The 12,871-nt window shown below is 39.4% G+C and overlaps 1 protein-coding gene and 1 pseudogene across 1 annotated transcript in view; one reads left to right on the top strand and one right to left on the bottom strand.

The window, feature by feature from the left end:
- The window catches only part of LOC114032696, a 44,471-nt pseudogene extending 41,390 nt beyond the window's left edge, over window positions 1-3,081 (bottom strand).
- Window positions 3,082-3,819: 738 nt separating this feature from the next.
- The window catches only part of EED (embryonic ectoderm development), a 33,196-nt gene continuing 24,144 nt past the window's right edge, over window positions 3,820-12,871 (top strand). The window contains exons 1-3 of the mRNA XM_027848340.1: window positions 3,820-4,003; window positions 10,469-10,621; window positions 12,196-12,288. Coding sequence (XP_027704141.1) covers window positions 3,890-4,003; window positions 10,469-10,621; window positions 12,196-12,288 — 360 coding nt within the window. The 5' untranslated portion in view covers window positions 3,820-3,889. The remainder of the gene's footprint in view (window positions 4,004-10,468; window positions 10,622-12,195; window positions 12,289-12,871) is intronic.

Below are 12,871 nucleotides of genomic sequence, written 5' to 3'. Positions count from 1 at the left end.
GCTTTCTCTTTTTCTCCTGATATCATCAGGGTAACAGTATAGTACCAGGGCTGGTCACCATTGATCTTTTACTAATGTCATGTGATCAGCCCATCTTCTCTTTCAAGAATAGCACAATAGCTTGGTAAAGTGGAGAGGCTGTTAGAGCTGGGACCTTAAGACATGAGTTCAAATCTTTGCCTAGTGACTGAGTAGTATTTAGAAAATCATATCACTTTTCTAAGCCCAAGTTTCTTCATCTCAAAATGGGGGGGGGGGGTTGGACTAGACCATTTCTTCCAAATCAAAACCTATGGTCCCATGACCCCTTATACATTTCTCACTGTTTGTCTACTTTGAAAATGATGGTACAAACTCTTTTCAGCTTCCTGATCTGCCCTTTGGATTTGTATTCATATGAATTCTGCCTTGAACCTGCTAGGTCTTTCTTTACTCTATCTGATCAAAACTGGGGCCACTACTTTTCTCCAGAGGACTCTCCACTTGACAAATCCAGTCAATTGTCCTTAATTAGGGCACCTGTCAGCATGTTATCAGGGCAGATAAGACACGTTCAAAAATAACTTTCATACAAGGCAATATTTAAGAGCTCAGAGGAGGCAGAGAAATAGGGAAGGATAGGTTTGGAATGGTGGAGAAGATGATGGGTTCTATTTTGCCTATGCTGAGTTTGAGATATCTCTCTGAGACATCCAGTTTGTAATGTCTAACAAGCAGATGGGAATGTGAGACTGGAGCTCAAGAGAGAGACTGAGTTTAAATGTAAACATCTCAGAGTCATTTGCATAGAGATGATAATTAAACTCATGGCAGTGGATGAGGTCATCAAATGAGAATGTATATCAAGAGAAGGCCCAAGACAGATTGTTGGAACACAGGTGTGTGTGTGTGTCTGGGGGAAGGAGGGGATTGTCATATGCATGAGAAGCCAGCAAAAGAGGCTGAAAAGGAACAACAGCCAGACAGATAGGAGAACCAAGAAAAAAAAGTGTCATGGAAATCCAGAGAAGAGAGAGTATGCAAGAGGAGAGAGTGTTCAAAAATGTTAAGTGCTGCAGACAGGTCAAGAAGGATGGGGACTGAAAAAAGTCCATAAGGTTTGCCAACTTTGGCAAATTTGGAGGGAGCAGTTTCAGTTGAGTGATGAGGTCAGAAACCAGATTGCAAAAGGTTGAGGAATGAATGAGATGAGAGGAAGTGAAGGCAGTATGTACAGACAGCTTTTATTCTAGGCGTTTGGCTGAGAAAGAGATGAGAACTATGGGATGATAGCTTGAAGGAATGAATGGTAGCATCTAGGGAAAGCTTATTCTGGATGAAGGTGATATGGGTTGTTGGCCTCAGGGAAGGAACCTGAAGATGGAGGGAGAAGAAGAAAGAGAGAGAGAGAGAGAGAGATGAACAGAAGGAGGGAGAAATGGAGGGAAAGAGTGAGGGAGGGAGAGAGAGATGGAGGAAAGGAGAGAGAGAATTGATTGAGATGGGCAACATACTAGAAGAGATGGAAGGTTATGAGATCTTGGGCATAAGAAAAGGGACTAGCCTTGAGTAAAGGTTACCTCATTATTCGAGAATAAATTAAAGTACAAGAGAGTGAGGGATGACATCAAGGGGTTTTGAGATGAAGAGGAGAGAATAGGGGGCTCATTTCCATGGCCTCTATTTTCTCAGTAAAGTATGGGGGGGGACTTAGTTGAGAGGGTGGAGTCAGGGAGGGTTTTGAGGAGGGAGTAGAAGGAAGTACCATAACATTCCAGGTTTGAAGGACTTTGATTAGTGAAGGAAAATGCAATAAGCATTTCAATCAATAAACAAGCATTTATTAAGCACTTTCTATATGCTAATAGGAAGAGGCACTGTACTACATCCTAGGGATACAAAGAATAAAGTAAAGCAGTCTTTATCCTTCAAAAGCTTATAGTCTAGTTGGGGGAGGTAATATACATATATAATTACTAAATTGATACAAGGTACAATAGCATAGGGAACAAGGGGCAGGGGGAGAATGAGGAACATTTTCAAAAAGTGGCACTTGAGCTGCACTTTGAATGAAACTAGGTTATTCTGAGAGATGGAAGTGAGGAGGTAATCATAGAGAACAGTCAGTCCAAAGTCACCCCTCCCGAAAAAACAAACAAACAAACAAAACCAGAAGCAGGATGATCGCATGTATAAAGAATGGTAATAAGGCCAGTTTGGCCAAACCTATTTGTTATGGGAACCTGTATTTGTTATGGGAAGGGAAAAACATGTAATAAGGCTGGAAGAGGGGTTTGGGGGTCACATCAGGAAGGAAGGAAATTGGCATTTATTAAGAGCTTTCTGTGTGCCAGGAACTATTTTTGTTGTTGTTCTGTCGTTGGACTCTTCCTGACCCCATTTGGGGTTTTCTTTGCAAAGATACCGGAGTGGTTTGCCATTTCCTTTTCCAGCTCATTTTATGGATGAGGAAACTGAGGCAAGCAGGGTTAAGTGACTTGTCCAGGGTCACCCAGCTAGTAAGTGTCTAAGGACGGATCTGAACTCAGGAAGGTCAGTTTTCCTGATGCCCATCTCCTGTGCCACCTAGCTGACCACCAGGCACTATGCTAAGCATAATAAGTATTTACGCAGCACCACTTTACAATTACTATCTCATTTCATCCTCACAGCCACCCTGGGAGGAAGGTGCTAGTATTATCCCCACAGTTTTACATTTGAGGAAACTGAGGCAGACAGCAGTGAAGCGACTTGCCCAGGATCACACAGCTAGGAAGTGTCTGAGGCTGCATTTGAATTCGGGTCTTTTTGACTCCAGTCCCAGTGGTCTGTCCTGTGAAGCTCTTTGAATGGCAAATATGAAGGAATCAAATAATATCAGGCAAAAAGTAAAGGAAGCAAATAACAGCCTGCAGATTTTCCCAAGGCTGCAGCAAACGAGCTTCCTCGATTTCCTAATTGAATTTGAGCAGAGTAACGATCACTATATCTCTCTCACTAAGCCAGCGCAGTTTGGGAGGAGGTGGGGCTTCTAGTCTTGGGGCGGGGCCCGCACGAGTGGGCGGGGCTCAATCCAACTGCGGAGGCAGGATCAGCCGACATCCTCGCGCATGCGTGCTCCTTCATGGGTAACTTCCATTTTTTCAGGCGGAGGATCCGAAGGTATCAATACCACTGGTTCTTTACTTCCATTCCTCCATTGGGAGTTAGATTGCATCAGTCCTCTAAAACAAAGTGATATGAAGACTTCAGTGCCACAGGCACGACTGCGATCCCTCGCCTCATTTCCCAGGAAGAGAGGCATCTCTCTGCCTCCTTCCCCGCCGTAGATGGTTCAATGGTCTGATCCATTCCGGCGGCTCTCAGGCCCCTGAAACCCGTCAGGGGATCCAGGGTTTCGGCCAATTGCGGCTTAAACGGCTTCGGGAGGCGGAAGGGTTGGGGGAGAGTCCCTTCCATTCCCGCCACTCATTTTCAAGGTGGTGGTGAGGAACTGGGCAGAAGGACCAGGGTTTGGAGGGACACGCGGGAAAGAGCTCTTGAAAGCCCGCGGACCCACGACGCCCTTTAGCGTGAACGGAGCCGGGTGGGCGGTGGGGAGTTGGTGGGGGTAGTGGGGTGAGCCGCGGAGGGGTGGGGGGAGCCGCGAGGGGAGGGGGAGCGGAGGCCGCGCGGGCGGGCGCGCGCGAGCGCGCGCCCCTTTTTCAGCAGTGTGGCGGGGCCGCACGCCCGCCCGCCTCGGCGGCTGGGCGCGGTTTGCGACGGTGGGGGGGCCGGAGGAGGCGGTAGTGGTGGAGGAGGAGGAGGAGGCGGCGGCGGCTTTGCGGCCGGCGCGGGCCGGGCTTGCTTGACGGCGGTGTGGCGGAGGCCGCGGCCGAGGCGACAAGAGCCCGGAGGGAGGCGCAGGAACATGTCTGAGAGGGAAGTCTCGACAGCGCCGGCGGGAAGCGACATGCCTGCGGCCAAGAAGCAGAAGCTGAGCAGCGACGAGAACAGCAACCCGGACCTGTCCGGGGACGAGAACGTGAGTGGGCGCCGCTGTCGCCGGGCGCGGGGCTGGGGAGGAGGGCACAGCGAGCCCACGGGGGAGCCTTTCGTCCCGGCTCCGGCGTGGCCCCGCCGTCCGGGCGGCACGAGTGTCACCCCGCGGAAAGGTGGACGTCGGGGAACTTGGGGAGCAGCGGAGGGGGGCCGGCGGGAGCCCTTGGGGAAAAGGCAGTGACGACGTGTCCGTCTCTCCCACCCCGGGCTCTTTGGGAAGTATTTCTGTCGCGGGGAAGGGGGAGAGCTGGGGGGGCGAGCACTTCACCTGAGTCACCAGCTTCCTCCTCCCCCCATCCCGGGATGAGGAAGCATTTGCAATGCCCCAGGTGGCAGCAGGTCGCGTAAAGAGGTTAGGGTGTTAAAGTGTGGGCATGTGGTTTTTGGATACCACGGAAGGAAGCGTGGGGGAGACATTTGTGTCCGAGGCAGAGAACGGAGGACTGGCGTGGACTTGACAGGTAGTGCATCCCCCTCGAAGCTTTGCCCTAAACGTCCCCACCTCCAACCCTGGCGTTTTACAGTTGAGGAAACTGGAGCCCAACGAAATGAAGGGAGTTGGCATAAGAGGGTGTCTGGTACTCTCTTTGGAAAACTTTAAACTGAAAGAAAGTCGCACTTGGGTGGTGCCCCCAGCATCCCTTCCAGCTTTAATACACCTTATTTTCTTCTCCATGCATTCTCCTATCTCCTTTCTCTGGCTTTCTACTGACTGTCTTCCAATCCTGAAATATACTCCCTTCCCATGGTCTGTCTCTTAGAATTCTTCTCTTTCCTCTAAGGTTCAGCTCAAGTACAACTTTCTACTTGAAGCCTTTTCTGAAACACTAACTGCCCCCCCCCTTTCCACCCCAGTTGCTTGTCCTTTCACCTCCAAAATTAACTTCTCCATCCATTTTTATATATGTATGCAAATATACATGCATGAATAGACACGTCTTCCATAGCTATATTGTAAGCACCTTGAGAGCAGAGATTTTAATTTTTACCTTGGTATCCCAGCAAGTAGCACAGTGCCTGGCACATTAGGTGCCTAACAAATTATTTGTTTGTTGAAGGGACCTTAGAGGCCATCTAATCCAGTTCCTTTCTTTTATAGATGAGGAAACTGAGGCCATGAAGCAGGGAATGATTTGCTTAAGATTGTATATGTTAAGTGGCAGAACTGAGATTTAAATCCAAGTCCATCCCTCTTTCCACTCCTCACCCTGAACAGAAAGAAGAATTATTTAAATAAGAGTAGTGAGGAATAGTGTGTAATAGAAATCTGGAACCTTCAGAGGATCGCTGGAAGAAATGGGTGGTATAAAGCTTAATATTTTTGTTAGCACACCAAAACTTAATCAGTGGGGTAAATGATTTGTCCTCCAGCATTTTTATGTCAGAGGCAGCATGATATAGTGGACAGAGAGCCAGCGTCAAAGCTAAGAACTTGGTTCACTTCCTGACTGTCGCACAAGACTGTGTGACCCAAGGGGGGCAAGTGATGGTGCCAGCTTGCATTGGTAAATAGAGTTTCCTCACCTGAATGTTGCCTGTGGCAGGAAAATCACAGGAAAAGGCCACTCTCTATTCTTGTATTGTTTGTTTACAATGAAATATGTCTCAATCATTTTAGTATTTTTATTTCAAAGCAACTGATTTTTGTGTTCTTGGGATTCTCTTACTGGTTCTGTAATGTACTTGATAATCAGACAAATGTGGATCATAGATTTAGAGTGAGAAGGGGATTCCAGGTTATCTAGTACAATTCTCTTATTTTACAGAAAAAAAAAAACAGGCTTGGAGAAATTAAATGACTTCCTCAAGATGACAGAAAAATGTGCAAAGCAGAATCTTAAGTTCTCTGCTTCTGAGTCCCACACTCATTGCTCTATCCAGCTGTGCTGTGACAGCAAAGCATGTGCTTTACAGATAAATACTTTTATTTTAGACTAAGAAATATTCCAGTTGTACATGTGAGCAGTAAAAGGTTACTGACCTTTTTTGCCTTATCCTGATCTTTTTAAAGAGGAAAGTGTTAACATACTCAAAATTAAAAGAGGTCACTTCATCAGCATTGGAATCAAACCTAACTGATGTATATGTGGAAGAAAAGCTATGTGTTAGGAAGATAGGTTAGGGGAAAGAGTAATAGAATGGTGAGGGAAGAGTCAAAATGAAAATAATTTTACAGTTCTGAGTTGAAGTACTGAAGAACAAGAAAAAGTGCCGGAAATAGTAGAACAGTATGATAGAAAAGTCCCAATAAAAGTCTGCTGATGACAATTGCTTTAATGTAAAACCAGTCCTAATCTATTTAATGAAGTGGCAGTGCTTATTTGGAGTTATATATGTAATATTCAGTACTATAAGTTTGTTGTTAACTTCAAATAAAGGGATGAATATGTGGCAATAGATTCATGAACATTTTGTGAGCAATGTACTGAATTAGCCATAAGGGATTTATTTTTGTCATTTTAAAATCTTTTAGCTCACCGGAGGAAGTAGGAGAGGGGAAGCAGTTCCCTCTCTATCTTTTTTTTTTTTTAAATAATGCTAATTCGGAGCAGGTAGGTGGCACAGTGGCCCTGGAGGCAGGAGGATGAGTTCAAATGTGACCTCAGACACTTAACTAGCTGTGTGACCCTGGGCAAATCACTTAATCCTAATTGCCTCCAAAGAAATAAAAATAATGCTAATTCCTGATTTAGTTTAATTTAGTGGGGGAAAGTAAGACACAGAGAATTGGGTTCTAAACTAATTCTAGTTTGAGAAAATAAGTGAGGAGTTTGAGAGACAAATAACTTAATCACTCTGTTTTCTTTGTCTGTGAAATGAGAATATCTGGACTTCCATGCGTGTGCTATTGTTTAAAAAATTGTTAGTAGAGACCATTTCTTATACTGCTAATTTTGTGTTTCCCTACCACCTTGGCCACATGTTAAGCACTAATCAAACACTAATGTTTGATTAGGAGTATAAAATGAATTCACAGGTGTGAAATTTATATTCTATATAAATATGAAGTACAGGTCTGACCATATCATTTTCTTGTTCTAAAAGCTTCAATAGCTCCTTATTGCCTCTAGGATCAAATACAGACCATTCTGTTTAACATTTAAAGCTTTTTTTGAGTCTGCATATAACCTATCTATCCAGTTTGATCACACGTGTCCCCCTCAAGTGCCCTGTATTCCAACTGTGCTGTTCTAGTTGATGTTTCCTTGTATCTAACATTCATGTCCCGTCCTTGTGCCTTTTCATAGAGTTGTGCTTCATACCTGGATGATGCTGTTTCAACTAAATAGTCTACGTCTTGGAACTCATAACTCCCTTTGACTCTCAGCCCAAGCACCACCTCTTTTAAGAGGCTTTTCCTGATTCACTCCCTCCCCATCTTAAAATGGCTTTATGTATATTTACATTTACTTCTCTATGTAACTGTTGTTTCCACTTGGTAGAAAGTAAGTTACTTAAAGCCTAGTTGTCTTTTTATCCCTAACACCTGGCATAGTCCTTGTGTGTGCGAGCGCACGTGTACACATACACAGGTACATATATACATATATATTAGATGCTTAATAAATATAAAATGTTTTCTTTTGTCTCAAATCTGCATTTTTCCACTGGAAAGTCAAGATCACGAAAACAGATCAAAGTAATTAAGTTGACTACTGCCTTATAGAGAAATAAAAGATGGTAGGTTGATTACTGTGGTATAGTGGAAAGATCACATAGGTCCTTTCTTTGCTGTTTCCTGTGTGACCTTGGATAAGTCCCAACTTCATTGGGCTTCAGCTTCCTTATCTGTAAAATGAAGGGACTAGATCATCAATCAGTCCACAAGTATTTATTAAGAGCCTACCATGTGCTAGGTCCTCACTGTGCTTGGAGATACAAATACAAAAAAAAAATGAAACAATTCATACTCACAATGAGTACATTGTAGTTAGGGAGACATGCACATATAAAAACATATACAGTGTAAATATAAAGTTAATCAAAGAGTAGTTAAATATAAGGTAGTTTGGGAGGGAGGCACTTGCAGTTGGGGAGATGAGGAAAGGCTTCATGCAGAAGATAGTGACTGAGCATCATCTTCAAATTAGGTATTTTTGAGATCCATTCAATCTCTACATCTGTGATTCTATGATTTTGATTTAGTGGAAGAAGAATGAATTTTGAGGAACTCAAAAAACTAGAAAAATTGGCAACATACTGATGACAGGATATTTTAGCCAAAATGTAAGGAAATTGTCCACAAATTCTATTTCTCTGGTTTCTAATCTTTGAGTATTGGAGACCTGTCCTTAATGTAAAATAATTTCACACACTTCCCAATATACATGGTAGTTGTACTAGAAGATAGATACTATTCATTATGTATAAGTTCAGTGACAGTTTAAATGTATTTGTATTTTTACAAAAGCATCAACATACATTTGAAAAATAGTAGAAAAACATATATGTGTGAGGAGTATTATTTATCCAGTCTAGAAAAGGTATGTTTGTTTGTTTATTTATTATATAGTCATTAATGAAATATAGTCCTTACTACTGTTGTAGGCCCCACCACCTCAAGGTCCGTACCTCACAGTTTAAAGGCTATCGTGGTAGGTTTTAGATGTATGAAAGAGAAAGAATGAAAAAATATTCAGGGAAGAGTATCATTTCCTTTCTTTCATGTACCTAACTTGAAAATTTCATGTTTTATGCCTTTTTAAAAAATAAACCATATTTATCTTATTTTTTTCTCCTTTATGTATTTAATGTCATATAAGTTGCAGTGTTTTAAAAAAGTGCTACATGGCATATAATTAAGTTGAGATTAATTTTATTTTGAATAGTTCATGATACCCATTCTGTTGGGGAAACATTGCTGTATCACAAAAGCAGCTTTGGGAATGACTAATTTAGGAAATAACCCTGGGGGGAAATTTCTTTTGATGGCTTTAGTTTAGAAGTTATAGTTTGATCCCACTGAAAAAGTTGAAACAAAATTAGCTTAAATTGTATCACAAAGAACAAACTCTTAGGCTTTTTGAAGAACTTCATGATTTTAAGATTTTTGAGACAGTGAACTATGTTATCAAGGACAATTAGGAAGCTGCCTCTCTATATGTTGGGGGAAAGGTAGGTATCCCTCCAGGGAGACTTAATTATATTCTAGAATGTGGACTAGTTTACTTCTCAAGGCCTATTCTAGCCTCATTCTGTAAACGAATACAGATTTCACTTAATTTTGAATGCTTCCATAATATCACCGGAATTTTTCAATTTTTCTAGTTAGTCTTTTTCTAAATCCCTCAAAATAAATATATACAAGCTTCCATCACAAAGGATTTCTGCAAACCTTTAATCACAAGAAAAGTTAAGAGATTGTAAGAGGTGCTTACCTTGTTGACCTAACTTTTGAGAATTTTATAATTCTCATGTCTTATATTAAATTCACCCATTCCTGGTCACTAATTTGAGAAAACTACACTAGGAGTACTCAGTGTAGGTTTCAGTCATAAATATAGAAGTTTTGTTTTCTTTTTAAGATCTTAGGATTTTCCTCATCTCAAATGGCTTCATCTGATAAACAGGTCTCTACTAGGATAGCTTTTAGGAGGGAGTATACAGAAGGGTCTGAAAACTATATTTGTGATACCCCCGGGACAGTTATAGGCATGAATTTTTAACTGAAAAACATTCAAGTGATTAAATTCTTGCAGGATAACTTCTGTTTTCTTATTGACTTTTTTGGGTATATTGATATTATATTGGTAGATTAGTTCAGCAAATATTACTGTCATGTGCAGCGCTTTGTGCTAGGCACATATTTACACATTTAGAACTACAGAATATTAAGGCAAGGAGGGTGTTTTAGAGATCATCTTTTAAGTCAAGTGTTTCTGAAGTATAGGCCTGTGGACTAACTAGCAGCATTTTACCAAAAACTTTTACTATTAACTGTTTTAAGACTTAAAGACTCTGAATCTTTAAAATTTGATTCCTGTTTTTCTTCCTCTGTTTGTTTTCTACTCCTAGTGTCTTCTTTGATTCCTGGTCCTTAACCTCCTAATCCTGAGTGATGGCTGTAGAAGAGTATTAGTTTTTAGCTATTTTGCTTGCTTAATACATAGTTTGGATTGGGAAATCCTAATCTAGACCATTTTCTTTGTTTTTACATATACAGAAAGAGAAAAGTTAGATGACTTACCTAAAAAACTGGATTGGACCTAGATCGAGGCCAAGTCTCCCAACTCCCAATACCTGTCTTTTTCCTATCTTACACTGCCTTTCCCACTATGTTTGGTGGGATAAATTTTAAACTTGATTGAGATATCTTTTACCCTTTTGCACACCTCGCTAATGAGTTGTTTCTTTAAGAATTAAGAATGATCGTTCTCTACAACAAAATCATTTGCTTCTAAATACAGTTTTGCCATTTTTAGTTATAGTTCCTACTTTGCCTTTGCAGGATGATGCTATCAGTATAGAAAGTGGCCCTAACACTGAACGACCTGATACTCCAACAAATACTCCAAATGCTCCTGGAAGGAAGAGTTGGGGGAAGGGAAAATGGAAGTCAAAGAAGTGCAAATATTCTTTCAAATGTGTAAATAGTCTCAAGGTGTGTGGAAGAAGTGCAATCCTGTGAGCTTGAATTATAAACTTGAAGATTATTTTGCAGTGGTTAATGTTTTATATTCAAAGTGTCCTACAAATCCCACCAAAGAGAGATTACTTTGAAAATAAAATGTATATTTTGTAACTTCGGCTGCTTATTATTTAATTTTATTTTCCACTGGCCAAGTTTCCTTCTTTTAATAAGATGTTTTATTTTTTAAAAACCTTACTTCCTGGCACCAGCTAATTGAAAAGATTGACCGTGGTTCATTTGCTTTGAGTCAGCATAAATTGAACCAGATGGCTTAATTTGTGTAGAGTTTTTTTTTCTCATCTATTTATGATATATGTGTATGTTTTCAAAGGATAAGATAGAATTTAAATGTTAATTATTTTCAAGCCTCTCTTTGTAGGAATAGATGGTATTTTTATTATATTCAGGATTACCAAATTTTTGTCATCAATGTGGCATTAGAGTCTTCTTTGAACTTTTTAAAGTTAACTTTAAATTTAGTGTAGTCTCTTCCTCATCTCTTCTCCTTTGGTAGTTTAAATTATATAAATGTATAAAATTAAAGCCTACATTAGCTTTAATTTCTAAGTATCTAATTAATATACTTAGTTTATTAAATTATATTTATTTAGAGTTTATTGGAGTATAGATATTTATGGTAACTGATTTTTGTTTGAAACTACTTTTCTTTGGAAGTATAATTTCAAAATGTAATAACTAGATTATTTTGTGAAATGATTATAGTTTGCTCTGTATGTTAATGTAAACATGGCAGTTCTGAAAATTATTCTTTGCTATTTAGGTTCTTTAAATTACTATTTAAATAATTAAGAAACTAAAATGATTGCTTTCCAAGTGACAAGAAATGAAATTTCAGGTATTCTTTATGAAATAGCACCGAAGTTTACTGTTTACTCTGAAGATGAACTGGAGAAAAATAAGTTTTATATTGACAGTAAACTCCTCATTCCTCCCAAAACTTCTGTGAATGATGTTGATAACCTTCTTTTCCCTTTTAAGTTCACATAAATCTTCTAAGTTAACTTTTGTGAAAATAGTGATTTTTTTCAAGTAATCCTTTTTGAGTTTTATGTGTGTTTCTCAAGTCCTGAACTCAAGGTTGTGAATTTTTGCTGCCACGTGTTCAATAGAAATCTATGTATTGTTTTAGAGGAACTTGTTATATTTTATGCTACAAAAGAAACAACCATTTCACAATTGCCTGTTTGAATCTGGAAAATGCAATATGATAAAGTTTTGGTGAAAATAGTTTGTACAGTTGAAAATACTACATTTAGATAGCTTTTCAACTTAGGTCCAAGTATATAAGTAAGATATATTCAGGTATTTTGGATAAATGTATAATTGTTAGCTAATATGTGATTTGAGTTTTCGAATACTTTGATTTTGTTAAAAATATGTAAGCTTGGCATACAGTTAAAATGCTTGCTACTTTTTGTTAAATTGATTCATGTGTGATACTAAAGTAATATGTAGTATGCTTTTTAAAGTTTTAGGTTTCTAAACAATGTTGGTCTTTCTAATGGAATTTGTTTCTCTTACAGGAAGACCACAACCAACCTTTATTTGGAGTACAGTTTAATTGGCACAGTAAGGAAGGAGATCCCTTAGTTTTTGCAACTGTAGGGAGTAATAGAGTGAGTAAAGTATTAAAGATGTTTTCTTTTCAACTTAGGTATTAAATGAACATTTATTAAATGCCTGTCTTGTGCTAGACATTGAGGATGGTCCTTGTACTGAAGTTTATTCTATTTTACTGGAGTTTTGTATGATGATTTCAAAATAATGAGTTTCATACAAATAGAGTTGAACACTCAGAAAAATTCCTTAATGTAAACAAACTATATGAGAAGTTTTCAAATTAAAATCACCCGCTCAAAAATATCTGCTGTTTTTTTATGCAAATTGTAAAGCTTTAAAAGCTTTTGAGTGAATGGATTTGGATATTCCTCATTATTTAAGTAAATTCAATTTATGGGTTTACTTTTGAAAGAAGGTGGTAGATAAAACTTTATCATCAGTAAATTTAAGATTGTTATTTAGAGACCAGCTGATGATAGACTCAATAATTTTAGTGATGTTAAATGGTTTTTAAAAATCTAAGTTAGAATTATAAAATATAAAAAATGTTCTGTTGATTTATTTGCAATAAATATTTGGGATTTTTTTTCCCTTGAGCAAGTCAAAATAGTCCATTAACACAGGAATTGTTTGAAAAAG

Source organism: Vombatus ursinus, unplaced genomic scaffold (genome assembly GCF_900497805.2).
Source record: "Vombatus ursinus unplaced genomic scaffold, bare-nosed wombat genome assembly UNPS02005659.1, whole genome shotgun sequence".
In the NCBI taxonomy this organism is placed as follows: Eukaryota; Metazoa; Chordata; class Mammalia; order Diprotodontia; family Vombatidae; genus Vombatus; species Vombatus ursinus.
The sequence above is the reverse complement of the archived record's forward strand: the minus strand, read 5'-3'. Positions and strand labels throughout refer to the sequence as shown.